This window comes from Eubalaena glacialis, chromosome 12 (genome assembly GCF_028564815.1).
Source record: "Eubalaena glacialis isolate mEubGla1 chromosome 12, mEubGla1.1.hap2.+ XY, whole genome shotgun sequence".
Taxonomy (NCBI): Eukaryota; Metazoa; Chordata; class Mammalia; order Artiodactyla; family Balaenidae; genus Eubalaena; species Eubalaena glacialis.
In genome coordinates this window covers 7577614-7599412 of record NC_083727.1, presented here as the reverse complement: position 1 = coordinate 7599412, position 21799 = coordinate 7577614, and the positions used below count along the sequence as shown (strand labels likewise).

At 41.5% G+C, this 21799-nt stretch overlaps 1 protein-coding gene across 2 annotated transcripts in view; it reads left to right on the top strand.

Moving 5' to 3' along the window:
- The window catches only part of SLC22A3 (solute carrier family 22 member 3), a 94685-nt gene that overhangs the window by 30196 nt on the left and 42690 nt on the right, over nt 1–21799 (top strand). Inside the window, exons 2-5 of one of the 2 annotated variants that reach the window (XM_061206980.1) lie at nt 15207–15310; nt 17662–17816; nt 19496–19658; nt 20503–20620. In XM_061206980.1, the coding sequence (XP_061062963.1) occupies nt 15207–15310; nt 17662–17816; nt 19496–19658; nt 20503–20620 (540 nt within the window). Of the gene's footprint in view, nt 1–15206; nt 15311–17661; nt 17817–19489; nt 19659–20502; nt 20621–21799 lie in introns of both variants that reach the window. The other variant, XM_061206979.1, reaches the window with a different exon arrangement.

Below are 21799 nucleotides of genomic sequence, written 5' to 3'. Positions count from 1 at the left end.
TCATTGTTTATTACCTTGCTCACAAATCATATGTGAATAAACGTATCTGAAATATATATGCAGAATATGTCACCTGTTTTTATTTTTCCCATTGTCTAGTCTGGACAGCTTTGTTTCCAAAATGTTGAGTCATTTTAGTATACTTATCATGTCCTTTTAAATGTCTCTACACCTCGTAATTATTTTCAGAGGATTGTTGTCATGTAAGGGATACAAAATCAACTCCAAGAAGAACCTCTGCTCACTTTAATTAACAATGATGCTAATCTAAACAGATCCTACATTTTATTTTCCTAAAAACTGGGGTTGAAAACTTTGTTGGAAAAAAATGGATTTCCATGGAATGTGCTCATACATGTTTATTTTAGGAGGTCTGTGTAAGAGTTTTACAAAAGAATGTGTAACATGCATAAATTAGCAGGTTGCTTTACATAATATTTTTCAAAACTTGTTTTGTAATAACTTGGAATATAGGAAGGTTAACCAAGCAACTGGAATAATCTTTTTGAAGTTATAATTTAATCTTTTACCCCCAAATGCATATATTTTGCTTGCTATGATGACTATATTTCAAAACACTTATTGATTTAGCATTTCTTTTTTAAAATAAGGCTTGCAGTATTTTTCTATAATGGTGAAAAAATTAAAACTACCTAATCCCTTTTCCAGCATAAAGAATTGGTTTAATAATTACGGCCACATACGCAATAGACTAAATACAGCCATTTATAGTGATGGTACAGAAGAGAGATTCACAAACTCACAAATCACATGCAGACTCTATAAAATAGTAGAAGAATATAACCTTATCTTTTAAAAACATATATGTGTGTATATATGCATAGATAAAAGTATAGAAGAATATTCATATCAGAGTAGAGTTGCAGGTGATTCCAATAATTGGTTGTTTTTCTTCTAATTTATATACAGTCACCATGTAGCTTAAATAAAAAATAATTTTGAAAAATTATGGGCAATGATCTTTTAAAAATAATTTGTTATTTTTTTCAGATTTTTAATCTGATGATACAGAATGATAGTGTTGTAGTAAATGAGTTTATCAACCCAAAAAACAGGGACCTGTAGTCTGAGTACTAACAAGTTACCTTAGAGACAAAGAAAATTATGGTATTGGGACTTTCCTAGAAAATTCAGGCTATGTGGTCACAATTAAGGTCTTTAACTTCTGGAGCTAACTGAAATAGATATTCATGAAGGGTCTAATAGGTAGGGCATCTCCAGTGGATGCATTTTATCTAGGCCTTGAAGAATGAAGGAATGGGATTTTTATCAGACAGAGAAGAGATGGAAAAATGGTGTTCCAGACAGAGAGAACAGCTGGAAGCTCACAAAGGTAAAAATAATTCAAATATGGGTGAACATGCCGGTGCAGCTGAGAATGAAAAGTGATGGGTGGTAAGATTGGAAAAATGTGTCGAGGCACTATGGGAAAAGCTTTGAAAGCTGTAATAAAAAGCCTGAACTTTCTTCTGTAAAAAATAGGGAGCTATTGAAGGTTTTAATCAAAGGAGGGATAATCTCATTTCCAAGGCATTCCTCCCTAATACCACATGTAGGACGTGTTATTATTTTAAGTGGATTATTACTTTACTAATATCTCATAAAGACAGATGCTTAGCAGACCCATTTGGGAGGTCTCCACCATGAAGCTTGAACATCAGCTGTTAGGTGTTATGTATGGTTAATGTCATGGAACAGGGTACCACAGAAGGCAACTCCTCTCCAACACTCAAGGCTGACCTTGGCCTCTGGGATAGAGAATATAGGCAAAAATATGAGTCGGATATTGCATGCAACTTTAAATGAACACTGTTTTAGGGAACACTGTTTTAGGGAACTTAGATGAGTATATTATCTCAAACGCTAATAATTAAAAGTTATCCTGTTACTGAACCAAATTTGAGTCCACTTGCCTGACGTGCAGCAAAGCCAATCTACTGACACAGAGTTGTGGTGAAGGAAAGAACAGTGTTTATTGCAGGGCCAAGAAAGCAGGACAGGTAGCTCATGCTCAAAAGACCCGAACTCCCTGATGGCTTTTAGAGAAGGGTCTTTAAAGGCAAGGTGAGGGAGAGGGTCGCAGAGTGCGTGATCAGCTCATGAACGTTCTTCCGATTGGTTGGTGGTGAGGTAACGGTGGTATTTCTGGAATCATCATCATCAACCTTCTGTTTCCAGCTGGTCTGGGGTCTACGTGCTGGTGGTCAGTATATAGTTAACTTCTTCCAGCTGGTGGAGGTTTTAGTATCTGCAAAACAACTCAAGGATATGGCTCAGGATATTATCTATAGCCCTTGAGGAGGAACTGTAGCCCTTGATTTCGTTTTACGGCCAAACTATTATTATTTTGTCTCCCTTGACTGCCTTCCTTTGTTTCCTCATTTTCTCACTTCCCTGATTAAATTTGCTCTTGGAACTTGAGGAAGGCCTAGGAGGCTAAAGGTTTTTTACAAACAAGAGGTGGGAGATGTCGGGGGCAGCCTGTGCCGAGGAAGGCCCCACAGGGTCCTACTGCAATCCTACAATAATTAGGCTTGAGAAAGAAGTAGTTTAATGTGAACTTGCTTATTTTCTTAAATAATGTGTTTTACAATGATCAAGAGTAGAAATTATCAAAGAGATTATTATGATGTTTATTTTCAGACATCATTTTTCTACCAATCTGGAAAACTGAACCAAAAAGCTAGTTAGTGTGATGTTTTGGCGCAAAGAGAGCACCAGAAATATCTTACTTCTGAGATTCCAACATCACAGGTAATGACGGTAACACTTCACTCAATTATATTTCCAACGAGTCCAGTAAAATGGAGAATAAATTTTAAATTGAAAATTCTGAAGGACATATTCATACCAGTAAAAACTATTTAGTCTTATTGATAAAATAGAACATTCATTTAAAAAATATTTTATAGTCTGAAAGTTCATTTCATGTGATTTTTAAATGTGGGACGTTCAGTCTTGTCCTATAGGTATTATAAGAACCAAAGTCCAACTTAATTTTTCTCAGAAAAATAAAATAAAAATCCAGATTTACTTTTTCACCCATAAACTGAGTGCATTCCCCAACCCATGTACAGCTTGGGTAATAAAAAGCTAAAGCCCTACTGGCTAAAGGCATGAGAGAGCAGAGCCCCAAACCGACAGACCAGCTGGAAATTAGGGGAGTGAGATTCCCGAAAAGCAGGAGGACCACAGAAAGCTGAACCCCAAAATCTGAATATAAACTCTTCCCAAATTCCAGGGCAGACCACCAGAGAGCCAGACCAAAAAAGCAGCTGCCAGAAGCTGTACAATTGAGCTGAGTTACCAGCTGCCATACATCACAGGGGAGTCAGACTTTGTAGTTTAAGTCCAGGTCTGTTAACTTCTTACCAGAACAAAAAGCCTACAATCGTTAGAAGAGCACAGCAGGACTCAGAGAGACTGAAGTGACCACTTTAAGCCCTGTCCTTTGACATCTGAAGCCAGTAAGACATGCAAAGAACAGGAAATGTGATCATGCTGGGGGGTAGACAGTGAGGCAGTGGAGAATGGCTCAAATTAGAACTAGACTCCAAGTGGGCCCAGACCTTGGATTCAGTAGTCACAGACTTCAAAGCAGCTATTATAAATATGTTTAACCAATTAAGGGATGTTCAAAGAATTAAAGGAAAAATGATGAATGAGTAGATAGGGAATCTCAACAGAGAAATGGAAATGATATAAGAAATAGAAATTCTAGAGCTGAAAAGTACAATAACTGAGATGACAAATTCACTAACAAGTCTAAATAGCAGATTGGAGATGGTAGAAGAAAGAACAAGTGAACTTGAAGGTAGATCAGTAGAAATGACCCAGTCTAAAGAAGAAGAGGGAAAAAAAAAAGATTGAAAACAAACAGTTCCTCAGAGACTTGAAGGACAATATCAGAGGTCCAGCACACAAAATCTTAGTTCTGCCTGTGCACTAACTTCAGATCAGGCAGCAGTGGCAAAGACTGAGAGTTGCGTTCTGCCATGAAAACTCATTTATCAGAACTGGATTTGCCAGGAGTAAGAGCAGACTTGCCTTAGACATTAACGGGCTTAACTACATCGAGAGAGAGGTTCTTGATTTGTGTTTTTGCCTTTTTAATTACTTCCTAAATTTCATGTGAAATTAAGTATCATTTGAAAGACTTTTAAGAGGACAGTCTCCCCACCCCACCCTCACTTATCTCTGATTTCCCACTAACAATCATTTCAAACATAATTGTCAGGAAGAGCGCCCACCTCACTCCAGCACATACCAGCCTTTCACCATCCGACTCTGGAGGCCCTTTCCCCCTTCCCCTTGCTGTCCTCACCTTATTTCCCTCAATGAAACTCCTTCCCCATCCTTCTAATATGACTTTACATTCAGTATAGAATTTCCATGTTTTTCCAAAGTGGATATTTTACATTTTTCTAATAAAATGCATAAAATAATACATACTCAATGCAAAGAAAATTAAGAAAACACACAAGTATGGAAACAGAATCACTTAGAATCCAGTCAGAACTTTTTCAAAAAACTTGTGGGTACCCTTCCCTTCTGATATTTCCATGTATGTGCTTAAATACAGATTGTTGTACACCTGTGGAATCGTAGGCCTTGTGTTTTGTAACCTGATTTTTAAATCTACTAAAGTGTAGGTCTCTTTCCATATCAATAAATATAGACCAATACCTGACTTAACCGCCCCAGAGAAAGCTGAATCCCAAGCTAGGGGCGGGAGGGTGTGCGATGGGACAAGGGCAGGGACGGAGGGAGGAAGCTCAGGTGCCTGTGGTGCTGAGCACAGAGGAAACATCTGAAAGTCTTTCATCTCCAGGCCCCCTGCTCACACTCAGGGGTCTCTGAAGCGAGGGTGGGTGTGGGGATTGGAGTGCAGGTATTTACAATACAGTGGGACCTCTCCTGCCGGTCACTGGGCTCAAATCTTCCTTCCACTCACAGAATTTCTCTCTGCACGTTATCATAACTTCTCCTTCTCCCTTATGGGTTCCCATTTATGGAAAAACCAGCGTTAGCACCTTGGACTGCTCTGTGCTTCTCTTCTTTTCTCTCAGGTGTCTGCTCTGCCTTTTTTCTCAGGTTCCTGGAAAACTTCTTCAAACGGATGCTCAAAGTCACTAACCCGCTCGTCCCCAGCGTACCATCAGTGCTGCTTACTGCCTCCGTTTGTTTTTAATTTCAGCAGTTATGCTTTTAATCTCCAACAATTCCTTTTTGCAGAATGCTCCTTTTCCCCCGACTAACCGCTCTTGCTTTATCAATGTGATGGCCTCTGGCGTCTCACCGAAACTCTGAATTAGGGTTTTTAATGCTCTTGTTTCTTGCACTCACTTATTACCGAGAACCATTTGCTCCGAACATTCAGATGGTTCTCGGTTGAACTTCGGAGTCTGGCCGCAGCCCGGGCGCTTTCCTCTGCTTGTGTTTGCAGATGGGCACGTGGCCGGCTCGGAGCTGGCTCGGAGCCCGGTGAGGAGTACACGGTGTCTGTTCAGTTCTGCCGGTTCCCACTGACTGTGATTTTTCTCTGGTTTGCATGGGATCAGGAGGAGACCTCCATGGGCTCAGAGAGTTCTAGCAGCTTCTGCTCGTGGGGGGTTGACATGGCTGCACAAGACAGCTGGGCAAGGAAGGAACTGCCTCTGCTTCCAGCCATTCAGCAGCTGACCCTGGAGTATCTGTCCTGCAAACCCCCTCTAGACACGCATGCAACTCAGGGCCAGCCCTCCCAACCGGTCGCCGGCAGCCCACACCGCAGGCTCCTGCACCAGCTGGATGCCCAGAATCCTCCCACTTCCTCAAGGCTTGGCTCCAGCCCAGGAGCTGTGAGTGAGGGGCATGGAGAGGGGAGGGGACAAGGGTTGAGTCTCTTTGCTCAGCTCCCCGACAGGCTTGCTTCCCTTAGACAGGTTCTATGGCAGCCGGTGGTGCCCGCCTGGCTGGACTCAGACCCGCTTTGCTTTCTGCTGAAACTCCCAAAGCTTTAGGTCTCTGGGCAGGACATGTCTCTAGTTTCTGTCTGTGGTTGGCAGTTTTTAGGATTGTATTGGTTGGGCCCTTTTAGCTGGAAATTGGGAGAGAGAGGAATTCATAAATATGTGGATCTCTGTAGCCCTTGGGAGTTGGAAGCCAATGTGGATTTCTTAAGTCTTATTTCCTGAGCAGGTCATAGTTTTTTGTTTTTTTTAAATTATTTATTTATTTATGGCTGTGTTGGGTCTTCATTTCTGCGCGAGGGCTTTCTCCAGTTGCGGCAAGCGGGGGCCACTCTTCATCGCGGTGCGCGGGCCTCTCACTATCGCGGCCTCTCTCGTTGCGGAGCACAGGCTCCAGATGCGCAGGCTCAGTAGTTGTGGCTCACGGGCCTAGTCGCTCCGCGGCATGTGGGATCTTCCCAGACCAGGGTTCGAACCCGTGTCCCCTGCATTGGCAGGCAGATTCTCAACCACTGCGCCACCAGGGAAGCCCGAGGTCGTAGTTTTCTCAGCTTTGAACCCACCCCCTTTAGATAGACACGGCCCACCCACGACCGGCTGTGCCGTTTGGTGGTACACACAGCCCCATCAGTCGCGTTGTGAGAGTCTCCAGCATACAAGGCAGCTGCTGCACCCTCTCGTGGGGAAGAGCAGCCCTGCAGGGCATCCGTCTCAGTTACCATGTTGGTTTCACCTCCCGGTGCCTTCCTCTTTGTCCAGCCCCTTTATCTCACTCTCTATTTTCTAATTCTTCTTTGCTTTCTTTCTGAAGCCCCTGCTTTCCCCTCCATCTGGGTGGGCTGGGCTGTGGAAAAAGGAAAAGAGAGAAGAGAATGCAAGAGAAAGAAGGCTCAGGCGCAATGGGGCGTTGTGGCTTTATTCTCAACTGCATTCTTCAAGTGAAATCCTTTACGTTTAGGGTATCACTTTAAGTCGTTTTACTTATTCTAACAAAATCTTATGAAGTGGTCCTACATCTTTTCTTCCAGCTTAGATTCCCTAGAAAACAGACCTAGAAGCAAAACTTAGGTGTTCAGTCTCTACCAGGAGGAGAACCCGCAGGTGGGGAGGGGGATAGGGGGAGTGAGGTGGGGTCCACAGCAGTGTCCAATTTGAAAAATTACTAATGTACGTAATATGTTCGATTCTGTGGTTCTCAAACTTGAGCATGCAGCAGAGTCCCCTGGAGGATCTGTTCAAACACGGGTTTCTGGGTGCCACCCCAGCGTTTCTGATTCAGGGGGTTGGAGGTGGGTCCCAAGAACTTGCATTTCTCACAAGTTCCCAGATGATGCTGTGCTGTTGGTCCACGCGTTTGAGAACCACTGTGTTAAGTCATTTAATGTTATGAACAGAATGATTTACCAAACTCCTATGTATTTCTAAATCTCTACTTTTTTTCTAGTAAAACATTTTCTAGTAAAATGCTCATAGAGATGCATTTCATTATGAGCTTAATCCCCCATTTAGTTGTTTCTCTACATTGTCCTTCTGAATTTACCCATTTTTCCCTTTGAGGACTGTAAACCTCCTTATTCATTATTTTCTCAGAAATCAGCTTTATCAGAAAGTGTGGGTATGTTATTTTGAGATATAGCTTAAGAAATCAATAGCAATTATCTGCAACCAGAATAAATATCATTAAAATAAAGATGTTACCTGCTTGCAGTTATTTACTAAAGACCAAAGGTAAAAAGAGAGAATAACAGCAAAGCCCACTCTGTCTTAATAGTAAAGATATGGGACCTGCATTAGAAAACACAAAAATCCAGCAAGGTGTCAGCAAGGCCTGCTCCCTCCGAAGGCTCTAGGGGAGAATCTGCTCCATGCCTCTCTGATAACTTCCAGGGTTGACGGCTGTTATGGGCTAAGATATAATCCCCGCAAATTCATATGCACCTCAGAACGTGATTATATTTGGAGATAGAGTCTTTTTTTTTAATCCTTCAATGGCTTCCCTAAGCCTTATTTTTTTTAATTTAATTTTTATTTTATATTGGAGTATAGTTGATTTACAATGTTGTGTTAGTTTCAGGTGTACAGCAAAGTGATTCAGTTATACATATACATATATCCACTCTTTTTCAGATTCTTTAAAGGGGAAATTAAGTTGGAATGAGGTTGTTCAGGTGGGCCCTAATCCAAATGGCTAATGACCTTGTTAGAAGGAGATTAGGACATAGACACACACAGAGGAAGACCAGGTAAAGACAGAGGGAGAAGACAGCTGTCTTCAAGCTAAGGAGAGAGGCCTCAGAAGAAACCAACTCTGTTGACACCTTGATCTCAGACTTCGAACCTCCAAAACTGTGAGGAAATAAATTTCTGTTGCTTAAGCCACACTGCATCATGGCAACCCTAGCAAGCAAATACACAGGCCATCCTTGGTGGTCCTTAGCTTGTAGATGCATCATTCCAATCTCTGCCTATGTCTTCCCATGGTGTTCCCCCCATGTGTGTGTCTGTGCCTCTGCTTCCTCTTCTTATAAGGACACCAGTCATTGGATTAGGGACCACCCTGATCCAGTGTGACCTCATCTTAACTAATTATATCTGCAAAAACCCTATTTCCGAATAAGATCATCTTCTGAGGTTCCAGATAGACATAAATTGTGGGAGGGGTGGGGAGAACACTATTCAACCCAGTACAATATGCAAAAATTAACTACCCGCCAGCAGGCATGTAAATCACTGATAACCTCCATACGAGTGGTTTTCAAACTCACCTTTTTTTTTTTTTTTTAAAGGTTTTGCATTTTTTAAAAAAATTTATTTATTTATGGCTGTGTTGGGTCTTTGTGCGAGGGCTTTCTCTAGTTGCGGCAAGCGGGGGCCACTCTTCATCGCAGTGCGCGGGCCTCTCACTATCGCGGCCTCTCTTGTTGCGGAGCACAGGCTCCAGACGCGCAGGCTCAGTAATTATGGCTCACGGGCCCAGTTGCTCCGCGGCATGTGGGAATCTTCCCAGACCAGGGCTCGAACCCGTGTCTCCTGCATTGGCAGGCAGACTATCAACCACTGCACCACCAGGGAAGCCCCAAACTCACCTTCTTGTTAGACTAGATTGTGATTTAATTGGTCTGGAGAGGAGCTTAGGCTTGTTTTCACTTACTCCAAGTAATTTTAACAAGCAGTCAGTGTTGAAAACCACATTTTAAAACCACTCATTGGGACTTCCCTGGTGGCGCAGTGGTTGAGAATCCGCCTGCCAATGCAGGGGACACGGGTTCGAGCCCTGGTCTGGGAAGATCCCACATGCCGCGGAGCAGCTGGGCCCGTGAGCCACAACTACTGAGCCTGCGCTCTAGAGCCCGCGAGCTGCAACTACTGAGCCCGAGTGCCACAACTACTGAAGCCCGTGTGCCTAGAGCCCATGCTCCACAACAAGAGAAGCCACCACAATGAGAAGCCCGTGCACCACAACAAAGAGTAGCCCCCGCTCGCCGCAACTAGAGAAAGCCTACACGCAGCAATGAAGACCCAGTGCAGCCAAAAATAAAAATAAATAAATAATAAATTTATAAAAAAATAAATAAAACCGTTCATTATGCTATTTATTATCATCAACATTAGATCAGTAATCATAATGCAATTGGGAAAGTTTATTGGGTATTTAATATCTCGGGCATTGGGCTAAGTACTTCACATATATTACCTGAGTGACAGCATCAGTCCAGTTCTTACCCCCATTTTATAGATAGGGACACAGAGGGTTAAAGACACTAAGAAAATCACCAAGGGACACAAAGCTAGGAGTGTTAGATCGACACCTGGGCTGACTCCAGAGCCGCGGCTCCTCTCTGCCCTTAGATCTGTCCAGATTCAGAGCCTGTCATCTTCCTCTCATCTTCACATAGTCTCAGTTGTTTAGAGAAATCGTAAACATTTTCAGATGAGTAATTGCTTGTCTTCACTACAAAGAAATAAAACAGCTTGAACTTTGAAGATGTGAGGGTGAGTCACGAAGGTCTTCAGTTAATAAATGATGAGGCATTATTTTTATTATCCACCTTGGAGAGCAGCTGATATGACAGGTGATGCTCTATAAACCTTGCGTCACACAGTGGTGCCTCTTTATGCCGGTGAAGTCACCTGTTCTAGGTGATCATTGCAGACTCTTGGGTTTCCTGTCTCGTCTCTGGGTCATCTATCATCTCCTTGGAATCTCGTTCTGTCCCGGGACCAGGGCTTCTGCTCTGGACCTCTCCATTTGCAACCTTCCAGACTCTTCCTCTAGCTTTTAGAACTTCCTCCTCCCTGTTGTGAGCTCTCTCGATGCCTCTGGTTTCCTGAATAAGAAACTCTGTCCCTGCGGGACCTGCGCTCCCTTCCCCACTGGGGGCACAGACACAAGTAGTTCTTCAGCTTCAAACCTGAGCCTGGCACCTCCACTGCTGCAGGCAGGTCTGAACCTCATTGGCCTGCACGCTTCTGTCCTTGAGCCTAGGCTGCCCGTCGCCCTGCTCAGTACCCTTCTTTCCCCTTTTTTTTCCTTCTAAATGCAACTCATTCTTGAAGGATCTGTTTATGTCCCACCTTCTTCAAGAATCTGACTGCTCTGGGTCCCACCAGTCATTTCTTTCCCTGAGGCCCTCACGCATTTATAGTCAATCCCATTCCATTTAGATCTCAGTTCCTCTGCATTTGCTGCCCATGAACTGATCCTGGCTCTCTAAGCCATGTAATAAGCTCGTCACAGAGGCAGAAGCAAAGCCTGTTCATCACTAGTATTGCTCCCAGCCTCATCTGCATGATGCCAGGCACACCACTGGAAGCTGTAAATACCTGATGATTAGTTTTCATACCTGCAGCTCATCATGATGGTTTATACAGATCAGAAAAGCATTAACTTTTTGGTATTAAGATACCCAAATAATGCTATCGGATCATGTTAAAGAAATTTTCATTAAAACTAGAATAATGACATCCTTCCCCCTCATGGAGACCCAACCCAAATGATTTTCTTTATGAGTACACTATTTTTAACCATTATTAGGCTCTGTGATGGCGGCTTGTTGATTAGAAATGGAATCCATCCATGGGGGTCAACGTGTGATTGTCTGGCCAGTGCTAAATGTAGCCAGAGGCACCCTACACCCAGTGGTCAAACCAAAGGCACACTGGAGTCAAATACTGTGATGTCCTCTAAACTTAGAATCTCTCACGTGAGAATTTGTTCAAGAAGGCTAAACAAGACATCTATGGAAAAGCCAGCTGCCGGTCATCAGGGGCCATTCCCTGTGGTTTCAGGAGTGGGCAAGCCCCCTCCTGAGGTCCTAAGTCTCCTGCATCCCTGCATTATTTTTACCTTATTTCCTACCTTTGGCCTTTGTATATTGAAGATATTCTGTTACTCTGGTTCTAAGGATAATTTAGAAATCAAAACTTGAGCATAGATCTGATAATGACCTGCTCCAGCATTTTATCATTACAACTCAAGTTAACATAATGTCTGTTTGGATTTTAATGACTAGGAAAAGCTAAAAAAATCACTTGGTTGGAAGCTCTTCGAAAGTATCTAATTAGGCTAGAGTTGTGCTTTCTGCAAAATGAAGCAACGTGATCCCTTCCAGCATTCCATGAACAGTTGTTTGAATCTTTTATCAGATTGGCTTTCTGCTCATGCCAAGGGGAGTAATTCTCTTTGTGTAAAAATGACTTGAAATTTAAATAAAAGTGACTTTAAAAGAAAATGAAAGGATGGGTACACCTGGATTTATGAGCATTTAAAAATAACTTTAAATATGTACACTTCGGAGAAAAAAAGGAGATGCTTCACTTGTTCTTGGTAGATTGCCTTAGGACAGACATAAATGCTTGTGTCTTTGATTCAAACTTAGTTAAATTTGACAAGAGATGGGTTTTAGGTCTCCCTGGGAACTACAAACAGCTTTTAGTACTTCATTTCAGGAAAAAGTCTTCAGCCTATGACGTTCATTGGCTTTGGTACATGCCAACCTCTCTCTAGACACAAAAACATATCTCAGACTCAGAGCTGTTTTGGCAGCAGGCAGCGAGCTCAGAGCTGATTAGGAAGCACCAGCCCCAGGAGGCAGGGTTCTGACTCCTGACTGTACGCGCAAGAGTCAAAACCAAGCCCTTCCATCCTTGTGACTGCAGTGTCTGTTCCCTACTGGGAACCTAAATGTGTGTGTGTGTGTGCATTTCTTTACAGGTATGTAATTTGTTTATATTAATTTCTTTTGTGCTTTTGAAAGATGGCAGGCTCCCAGTCATAAAAAGAGAAACTAGGCCAGGTATTTCAAGCGGGAAGGGATTGAATAAAAGGATTTGGATTTGAGCTGTTTTGGAAAGGCTAGAAAAGCAAGGAAAGACAGCTCCTGCAGAACCCCTGCCCTGCTCCACAGCATTACAGAGCCTGTGGGTCCTGTCCATTTGCCCCTGTGTAGCCGGGGAGTGGTTAAAAGCACTGACTTTTGTCACTGCTACAGTTGGAGCCAGTGCTGCTGCCACAGCCAGAAGCAGAATCCCCACTACCTCCCTCCTGCCTTCTGATCTTGCACCGGCGCCCCCTGCTGGCAGAACCTAAACAGAACCCCTGCTGGCAAGGATTCTGAGAATTGTAGTTTCCACTCCTCCAGCATCTGAGATGCAAAACAAAGTATAGAGGACTGACAATATGTGGTCTGGATGGTATCATAGTGCTTTAGAAACTAAGTTATCATAGCCCTTTAACCACTTAAACATTTATTTTAAATTAATTTTATTGTGATACAAAATACAAAAAAATCCTTTTTGAAAATTTCTTTTATGGGAGAGTGAAAAAGATCACTGTTTTTTTTATATATATATAAATTTCTTTCTTTTTTATTTATTTATTTTTGGCTGCATTGGGTCTTTGTTGCTGCGCGGACTTTCTCTAGTTGCGGAGAGTGGGGGCTACTCCTCGTTGAGGTGCGCGGGCTTCTCATTGTGGTGGCTTCTCTTGTTGCGGAGCACGGGCCCTAGGCGTGTGGGCTTCAGTAGTTGTGGCTCGCGGGCTCTAGAGCACAGGCTCAGTAGTTGTGGCGCACGGGCTTAGTTGCTCCACGGCATGTGGGATCTTTGCGGACCAGGGATCGAACTCGTGTCCCCTGCATTGGCAGGCGGATTCTTAACTGCTGCGCCACCAGGGAAATCCAAGATCACTGGTTTTATATTAGAGAATATCTTTGTGTTTAAAGAGTATTTAGGGGTATTTTAATTCACACAATTCAAAAGCAGCTAAATACGTTCATAAAAGGATAGCTCTTGCTGGGCCTTGCTGTGTCATCTATGAAAAGCATTCCTTTATCTTTAGTTAACCAAGTTATCTGAAGCTCAGCTGGAGGAAGCAAATTCTACTCTTTGAGAGGTTATATTTGACACTGGCTGACACTTTTCTGAGTCAAAATGCTTTCTCTGGCGGTTAAATCACCTGTTTGACCTCTGAGATTTTATATACTTTAACTGCATCCTTTATATGTTTAATTCTAATGGGAAATTATTTCAGATAATCATCTGCAAGTTTACTTAAAATGAAATTGTTGTGCTTTGGAAAACCAGTACCTACATTGACGATAAATCTCTTTTAAGTTACTACTACTATGCATATATGTGTATATTCTTACTTCTTTAATCTCCATAAATCTTTTCAGTAAGTCTATGAAGTGAGCCAGCTACTACTGACCCCAGTTTTTTTTTTCCAGCTATGTTAGTCGACAGGTCATTAGCTGTAGAACCAAGACACGTCAGGTTCTATAAATAAATATTATTACAGTTTGCTTACGAATATGTGTCTGTAAGACCACTCACAATTCCTATTCCAACAACATTAATTTTCTCATCATGCTACAGTCTAGAGTAGTGGTCTTCACACTGGGGCAAGCATACCATTTGGAGGTGTGCAGAGAAAATCACAAGGTAGAGGGCCTGGCTACTTTGAAGGGAATCAGTTTTCAGAGCCTCAACGCACATATGTCCAAAATGGATCTGTCTGAGGATATGTACATGATGAGGATACAGGTCTTTTCCTAATATCCTTCTCCCCCTTTGTGGAAGGACTCCTACCTCTCTTCCATCTTACTATGATGTATTGACCTGGGGTTTTAAAACCTGTGGGGAACCAAACAGTGGGACAGTTTGGAATATTGGTAAGAAAGTAACTAAGAAAGAAAGTAAATGACCCTAATGATTTGATTAAACAACTTTTTGTAAGTCTGGTGGTTTCCATTTCTTTCCTGACAGCAAGACTGTAGGAGTCTTAAATGGCATGTTGGTTAATAGAAAAGTTAAAAATAATTTTGATGATAGATTGTTCTGTGAACCTTGGCTTTGAGAAGGAAGCAAAAGAATTGAGTAACAATACTGTAACAAAAGTCTCTCCATTCCCATTAATTTATTTATACAGACAAGTTCTCTTGGCACATAAATTTATAAAAATGAAAAACAGGAATAGAATTGATGTTGAGCCCTAACTCATTCTAGTAATAAACAATCTTCAACCACAGATTACATGAACTAAGTGGCTTTTTTAACATTCTTCCAGAAAAGGGGCAGTGCATTTCCAACAAAATTTTACTCCTGAGTAATAATTCTTTTTCAAGGTTCATCATATGTTATGTTTTTGTCAATTGTGTTCTAAAAGTAACTGTAATTATAACCCAATCAGAGAGGATTCTAATAGTTAGAAACATTGTCACAGAAAAAAATGTTAATTAAATGTCAATTTATGTACATAATTTATTACTTGCAGAAGTATTTATTTACCTGTCCGTTAACATAATACACATTAACACAAAACACAATATTTTCTACATAAAGTATTAGGATATATGTATGTGGGAATGAAAATAAGAATTCAAAGAGAAAACAGATTAGTGTCAAATTTTAGGCTATTGAAGAACTTGTTTTCACTGGATGATGGTAGGTGTCACATGGCTAGAGTACTCTATCAGATACAGTTGAAAGAACGATTTAAAAATGTCAGCATTTGTAGTGTACTGAAAATTACATCCATGGCAGATAGTGAAACTGATAAAGGAGACGTTTATATATCACTGTAAAAATATCTATGCGATACACTTAAAATTTTTATTTAAGGAGCATATGAGCAAAAATGTTTAAGGATCACTGGTCTGCACAGATGATCAGGTGTCTTGAGGGTAAGCATTGCCACATGTCTCCGTCTCCCATGTGTTTTCTTTGTTTTCCCAGTTTGACCTCGTGTGTGTCAATGCTTGGATGCTGGACCTCACACAAGCCATCCTAAACCTGGGCTTCCTGGCCGGGGCATTCACCTTGGGCTATGCAGCGGACAGGTAGGCATGGGTATGGCAGCCAGTTTACATCTAGAAGATGATGTGTACCTATGGAGAGGAAGATGTTTCATGTTAACTGTTAGAAAACTATTCTTGCTAATTTTGGAAAAAAATCTTAATTCCTCCACTTATGACATTCATACCTGTTTGGCTGCACTAATTCCTTCCTTCGTAAACTTCGTCTCCTCACCCCTTGAACTGTACAAATGGTTGGGGCTACTCCCCTTGGGTCTGAATGCATCTGAGAGGAAACACAGAGCAGCAAGGCCGTGACTTCATGGCGGGGCCCATGGCTGGCTGGTTGGATGCTGTGGAGGTGATTCCATGGGCTTCAGTAACTCGCTGGTCGCGGTTCGATTAATTTAGTCATAAGGTCGCCCCCTTACAAATTTGTTTCATTTAATTAAAACAAATTTTTGTATTTATTCTACAAATTAAAAACTCTGCAAAAAAAAAAAGTTTTCCAAAAACCATGAAAAGAATTTGATCTATTCTTGAACATCCATAAATACACCAGTTAATGGCAGACACAAAGTGAGTGTATATATTCAAGACAGTCGTGCTCTCTCTTCAGATATCCCCGTTTCAGACATTATTGATGTAGGTTATTGTACTCCTGTTTAACTGTTCCTTTATCTCAATTCTAAGTATGAACATACTTGCAGTGATTTAACAATTCTCTCTGTCCTCCATGTCTGGCTTACTGTTGCTCCCAGCACTCCAGCCCAGCATCAGTGGGTCGTCATGACCGTGCTTGCAGTGGGCAGGGCTGGGAGTGCCTCTTGCAGAGCTGAGAACAGCAGTTAATTGGAGAATTCAAGACAAAATGCCCCCAATCCTGTAGGCAGTTGGTGGTCTGCATTTGACCAGACCAGGACTTCAAAATGGGTAGAACCTTTGGTTGCTCTCCCTTCCTCTGTCTTCTTTTTCTTGTGTTGTCCCGCAGCCCTCCTCGGCATGTGACTTTCTCCTTAATCCTCTGTGTCTGGTGCTCTTTCCCTCTCTTTTATCGGTGTCTTTCCTACTGTATCTCCTTACAGCCTTTTCAGTTCATTTTTCCTTCCTTAATCTTCCCCACACAACCCTCTCTTTCCTAACTGGCTGCCATTTGGAATTGAGTTATAGATTTTCAATATGTATTTCTTTCATTTTGTTGTTACTCTTCCTAATTTAAGCATTAAGTTTTGCTTCTTCAGCATGTTTCTCTTTCACAACCAATCAACATATCTTCAAACTAAAGTAACTTGACTAAAGGAGGGGGCGTTTCCTACCTGTGTTCCAGGAGGGGCTGAGCATCTGTCCTCAGATGTGACTCGGTACTTTGGAGAGGAAGACAGAGCCGTGAATAATGCTGCCTCACCTCGGGGCTGACCATCTTTCAGTTCCTTCAATCTCTTATATTCTTGAAGGAAAGGACAAGAAGCAATTTAGTAGGTCATATATCTGTGAGAGGAGAGTGGGAAGGGCAGAGAGTGAATTTAAAAACCTAGGTAAACCGAGACTACTTGTGTCTCCACTCTGAAGCAAGATGCTGTGTGAATTTGATGGAAATTTCTATGGGAAAATGTCTTTGAATCAAATCTCTCAAAGGTCATTGATGAAAGGGCTTCACCAGCCAATAATCTGCCACAGCTATACTGAACCACTTAGCATCAGACTCTCAGAATATTGCCCGCGGTGACCTGTGTCTTTTGCCTAAGCGCTTTAATAATGGCTATGTAAACGGTGAAAGTAAAACACAAAACTTAAGAACAAATCACATTTATTGTGAACTTGATAGTTTGTAAAGAGCTTTCACATTAGCATCTCAGTTTGGTCTCTACAACCTCACTGTAGAAAGGTAAAAGAAAAAAAATCACAAGCAAACAAACAAAACCTGCATCTTGAATTGCTTAAGAAATTCACCCAAAGTTGCATGACTGGTGGATGGGTGAGCCAGAAGGCCAGGCCTCCTGGCTGTCATGACCATTTTGGCTTCTTTCTGTCCCTTTCTCCTCTGACCCCACCCACAGAAACGCTAGGAAGTGTCTAAGCTGTGCCACTGGAGTGACTGTATGGGAAAAAAACGTTGTAATGGAGAGGGTCATCTCTTTGGAAACTGCAATCCCAAAGGATGCATTCCGTGCTTTAAATTTTGTAACATCATTTCAGAGGCTATGTTTTTATTTGCCCTGGCTTTGCTATAAAACAAAGCGTAGCATTTTCAGCAGTCTTTGACATGGTAATAATGAACCTATAGAGGACACAAATTCAGCACTTAAACCTCCTTTAACAACACTTCCAGTGAGAGTCTTCTCATTGTGTTGAAGAAAACGTTTAAGGTAATCTCATCCTTTCTCTTTCTCAAAAAGGTACGGCCGAATAGTCATTTACTTAATATCCTGTTTCGGTGTTGGCATCGCTGGTGTTGTGGTGGCATTTGCACCCAATTTCCCTGTGTTTGTGGTCTTCCGCTTCCTACAAGGCGTGTTTGGAAAGGGGACATGGATGACTTGCTACGTGATTGGTAAGACCTGGCTATGCCTCCTTGTCTGTTTGAGAAGCAGGGTTAGGCGGGTGAGAAGTGCCGCTGGTCAGCCTTCCTCCTGCAAGTATGGTGAGGCTTCATTGCTGCAACATTATTTCTGCAAATGGGAGGATGCAGGGGCAGGATGCTGACTCTTTAGAAATTAAAGTTCCATCTTGTTTTGGGAACCAAATATGGACTCTCACCAAATACTGTGGTGAACCACTTTCTAGCACGGCCATACTGTTATCACATGGTTTCTTGCTTTGTTTCCTTAGAGATTAATCTTTAGGAAAATTTCAGTAGTTCCTTGAAACTTTTTTTTTTTTTTTTTTTTTGGCTGTGCCGTGTGGATTGTGGGATCTTAGTTCCCTGACCAGGAATTGAATCCAGGCCCTCAGCAGTGAAAGCACAGAGTCCTAACCACTGGACCACCAGGGAATTCCCCCTTGAAACATTTTTAAAGCATTTTCCATGTATTTCTGTGATACAGTTTGAGGTAACATTGCTGTGCTCTCAAATATTATTTCTTTAATTCTATTCCTTCCGCACAAGTGGAGAACTTTTTGCCATGCAGGAGATATGACCTGAAAATGAGAAGTTCATTTGTAACCCTTTGCTATCTTCCATACCTAGAAAGTTGGATGCCTGAGTGTGAAGGAAAGAAAAACTTCTCTTTGCTCCTATTACTGGGGAAGGTCCTGGCTGCTACCTTTCCAGTAGTGTCTGGGATAGGCACCCACTCAAAGTCGTGGTGGATTTGTGACCAGGGAAATGTGAAGCCTCCTCTTTGATTATCACCCCAGATCTGTGGGCTTCCACTCACTTCTGTTACTGCTGGACAGCCCCTCTTTGGGGTGCCCACTTTGGGGACCCTTTGAAGATCTTTTTGTGGGCGAGGAAGGAGAGAGAGAGCTGGGGGGACTGATGGTTAATGGCTGGGGCAGAAGGGATAACTTTGGACTCTGAAGCGTTTTTAGGGAGACCCCAGTCTAGGTTAGTTTTCCTAGTTGTGATCTTAGGGCAGCAATAAGGTAACATATGCCAGGATGATCAGAATGGAATTAGGGACAGACAGAAACAGATCAGCGGGAGGGGAGGGGAGGAACGGATGCCAGCAGTAAAATTCCTCATGTGATTTTAAAAGAAATATCACACAAATGAAAGGTCCAACACTGTGGAGAGAATTATCATTTGATAGAAACTATCTTGTGATAGTGAAAAATTTATCTGTAGAATCTAATGTTCATGATGAATCACCTAAAGAGACTGTAATATGCAAATCTTTAAAGATTGTGATAAAATCTAGCCACTTTATTATATTTATGTTTTGATAATTACAATTACTTTTCAAAATAGTCATCGTCTAAGCTTGCCTAAAACCAACACATATATTCTTTGTATACCCGGAAGGGTGCTGGGCTGGGTGTGTAGGAGGATTGCACATGCTTGTTGATAACGCAGAGAAGAGGGGGAGAGGAAGGGACCTGAGCTGTCTGGGAAGCACATCCCCATCAGGTCAGTGCCTATGGAAGCTTTGGGATCTTTGAGAGTCCTGTGCAGTATTCTAGCAATGCTGATGGATGGATGTCACAGGTGTATCGTCTCTGTTTGTTTGTTTGTTTTGGAGCTGATCTTGAGCTTCCCTAACCTCTCTGTTTGTTTTCCTTCAGTGACAGAAATAGTAGGTTCAAAACAAAGGAGGATTGTGGGAATAGTGATTCAAATGTTCTTCACCCTTGGAATCATAATTCTCCCTGGAATTGCCTACTTTATCCCCAATTGGCAAGGGATCCAGCTAGCCATCACGCTGCCCAACTTTCTCTTCCTCCTTTATTACTGGTAATGTGGTTTTGGTCATTATCAAATTTATTCTTATTCCACAGAAATGTAGAATCTATGCTTCCAAACCAACATGAAAATGAAGGCGAGATTTTCTAACATCTCCAGAATGGCTATGGGCTTTGCGAATTTCTAGAGATTATTTATTGGTTTTTGACTAATAGTTATTATTAAATTAATAAAATTGAAAAACACCTTTAAAGTAGAGTATTAATTATGTTTTATTATTTTGTAATGTTTTTATGAAAACTACAAGGCAACAAACCATATCTGCCAGTATTTCAACATGCAGTTTAAATGCAATGAACAAGATTTGCTTCTCTGTATGTTTTATTAAGCAAATTAATGTGACTCAGGAATTCTCAGGGGAATAAGAAAATGTTAAGAGCATCAGAAAATTAAGTTATCGGAAAGTTGCAGGTGTATGCATTTGATTCTTATTAGAATGAACATATTTTAATCATCCTCTAATTTAATTTTAATATATGAGCAAACCAGTTTACATAAATTGGGTTCTTAACCTTTTCCTAAATGTTCATTAAATCCCAGTTTTTTTCATCTTTGTAATTGAGGACTGTATATTCTAAGACAGCCTTCTTGCAAGGGCAATGTAATATTGATTATTTTTATCATGAGCAATGATTCAATTATCAAGTGAGCATTTTTTCCCTTCCGTTATAAACTTGCAAATATAATCTATGTTTCAGAGAGCCAGTTCTAAGCTCTCAGAATCTCCGAAACGTGTATCTGATCGCAAGACCCATTTCGATAGAGAAACTCAAGTCATAAACTTTTAAGTTTTGAGATTCGCAGGCATAACTCAAAAAAGACTTCTTCTCACCAGGGTGGTTCCTGAATCTCCCCGCTGGCTGATTACTCGGAAGAAAGGAGATAAAGCATTAAAAATTCTGAGGAGCGTTGCGAAATGCAATGGGAAATACCTCTCGCCAAATTACTCAGAGGTAATCTTACATATTACTAGTAACAAGTATTGTTAAAGTGGGTGAATTAATTTGTCACTTATGCACATATTATCAAATATATGACTAATCATTTTTAGTTTGACTTTAAAAAAACCTTGGGAAGAATCATAAGGTGTATTAAAGAAGAAATAATTGCGAAGTTGTAATAGCGTTATAATTGAGGTGAATTGGTCATTTAGTCCATATTTTAATAGTTGCACCAAGTTACTTGAATTACTATACTTGAATCACCTACTACAGGCCCCATAGTAATTAATCATTCATTCATCTTAATTGGACAAACTATAAATCTTTTCCTGACATTCCGTTTAAGTCTAAAGATTTGTCTTTAAATTTAGTCTTGGAAGTATTATCGATGCCAACCAGAGCTTGGGCGGCAATGTAATATTTCAGCCTTTAGACTTACACATATGCTGAATAGCCTGCCCTCCCTCCCTCCCTTCCTCCCTTCTTTCCTTCCTTCCTCCAGCAAAGGCTTTTTGGGTGCCTCTGTATCACTGCATTAAGAGAAAAGGGGGTGGTATATTAAAAGCTCATTCTTGTCTTTTCAAAGATTCGATATGCAGCCGAAGACATATACATGTATTTGAAGCAACGCCTGAATAATTAGAGAATAACATATAAAAAAGATATGATTTTTGCTTTAGCTGCAAAGACTAAGTGAATGCAGGATAACAGAGGATTATTATAAAAGGAATATTTAAGAATAATTTTTTTTTAATTTATTTAATTTATTAATTTTTGGCTGCGTTGGGTCTTCATTGCTGCGCACGGGCTTTCTTTAGTTGCAGCGAGCGGGGGCTACTCTTTGTTGCGGTGTGCGGGCTTCTCATTGCAGTGGCTTCTCTTGTTGTGGAGCACGGGCTCTAGGCACACAGGCTTCAGTAGTTGTGGCATGTGGGCTCAGTAGTTTTGGCTCGCGGTCTCTAGAGCACAGGCTCAGTAGTTTTGGCTCGCGGTCTCTAGAGCACAGGCTCAGGAGTTGTGGGCTTAGTTGCTCCGCGACATGTGGGATCTTCCCAGACCAGGGATCGAACCTGTGTCCCCTGCATTGGCAGGCGGATTCTTAACCACCGCAACACCAGGGAAGTCCATAAGAGGAATTTTTAAATGTTTAATATTAATATCGCTAACATTGTTTTTTTTTGTAGCATTCAG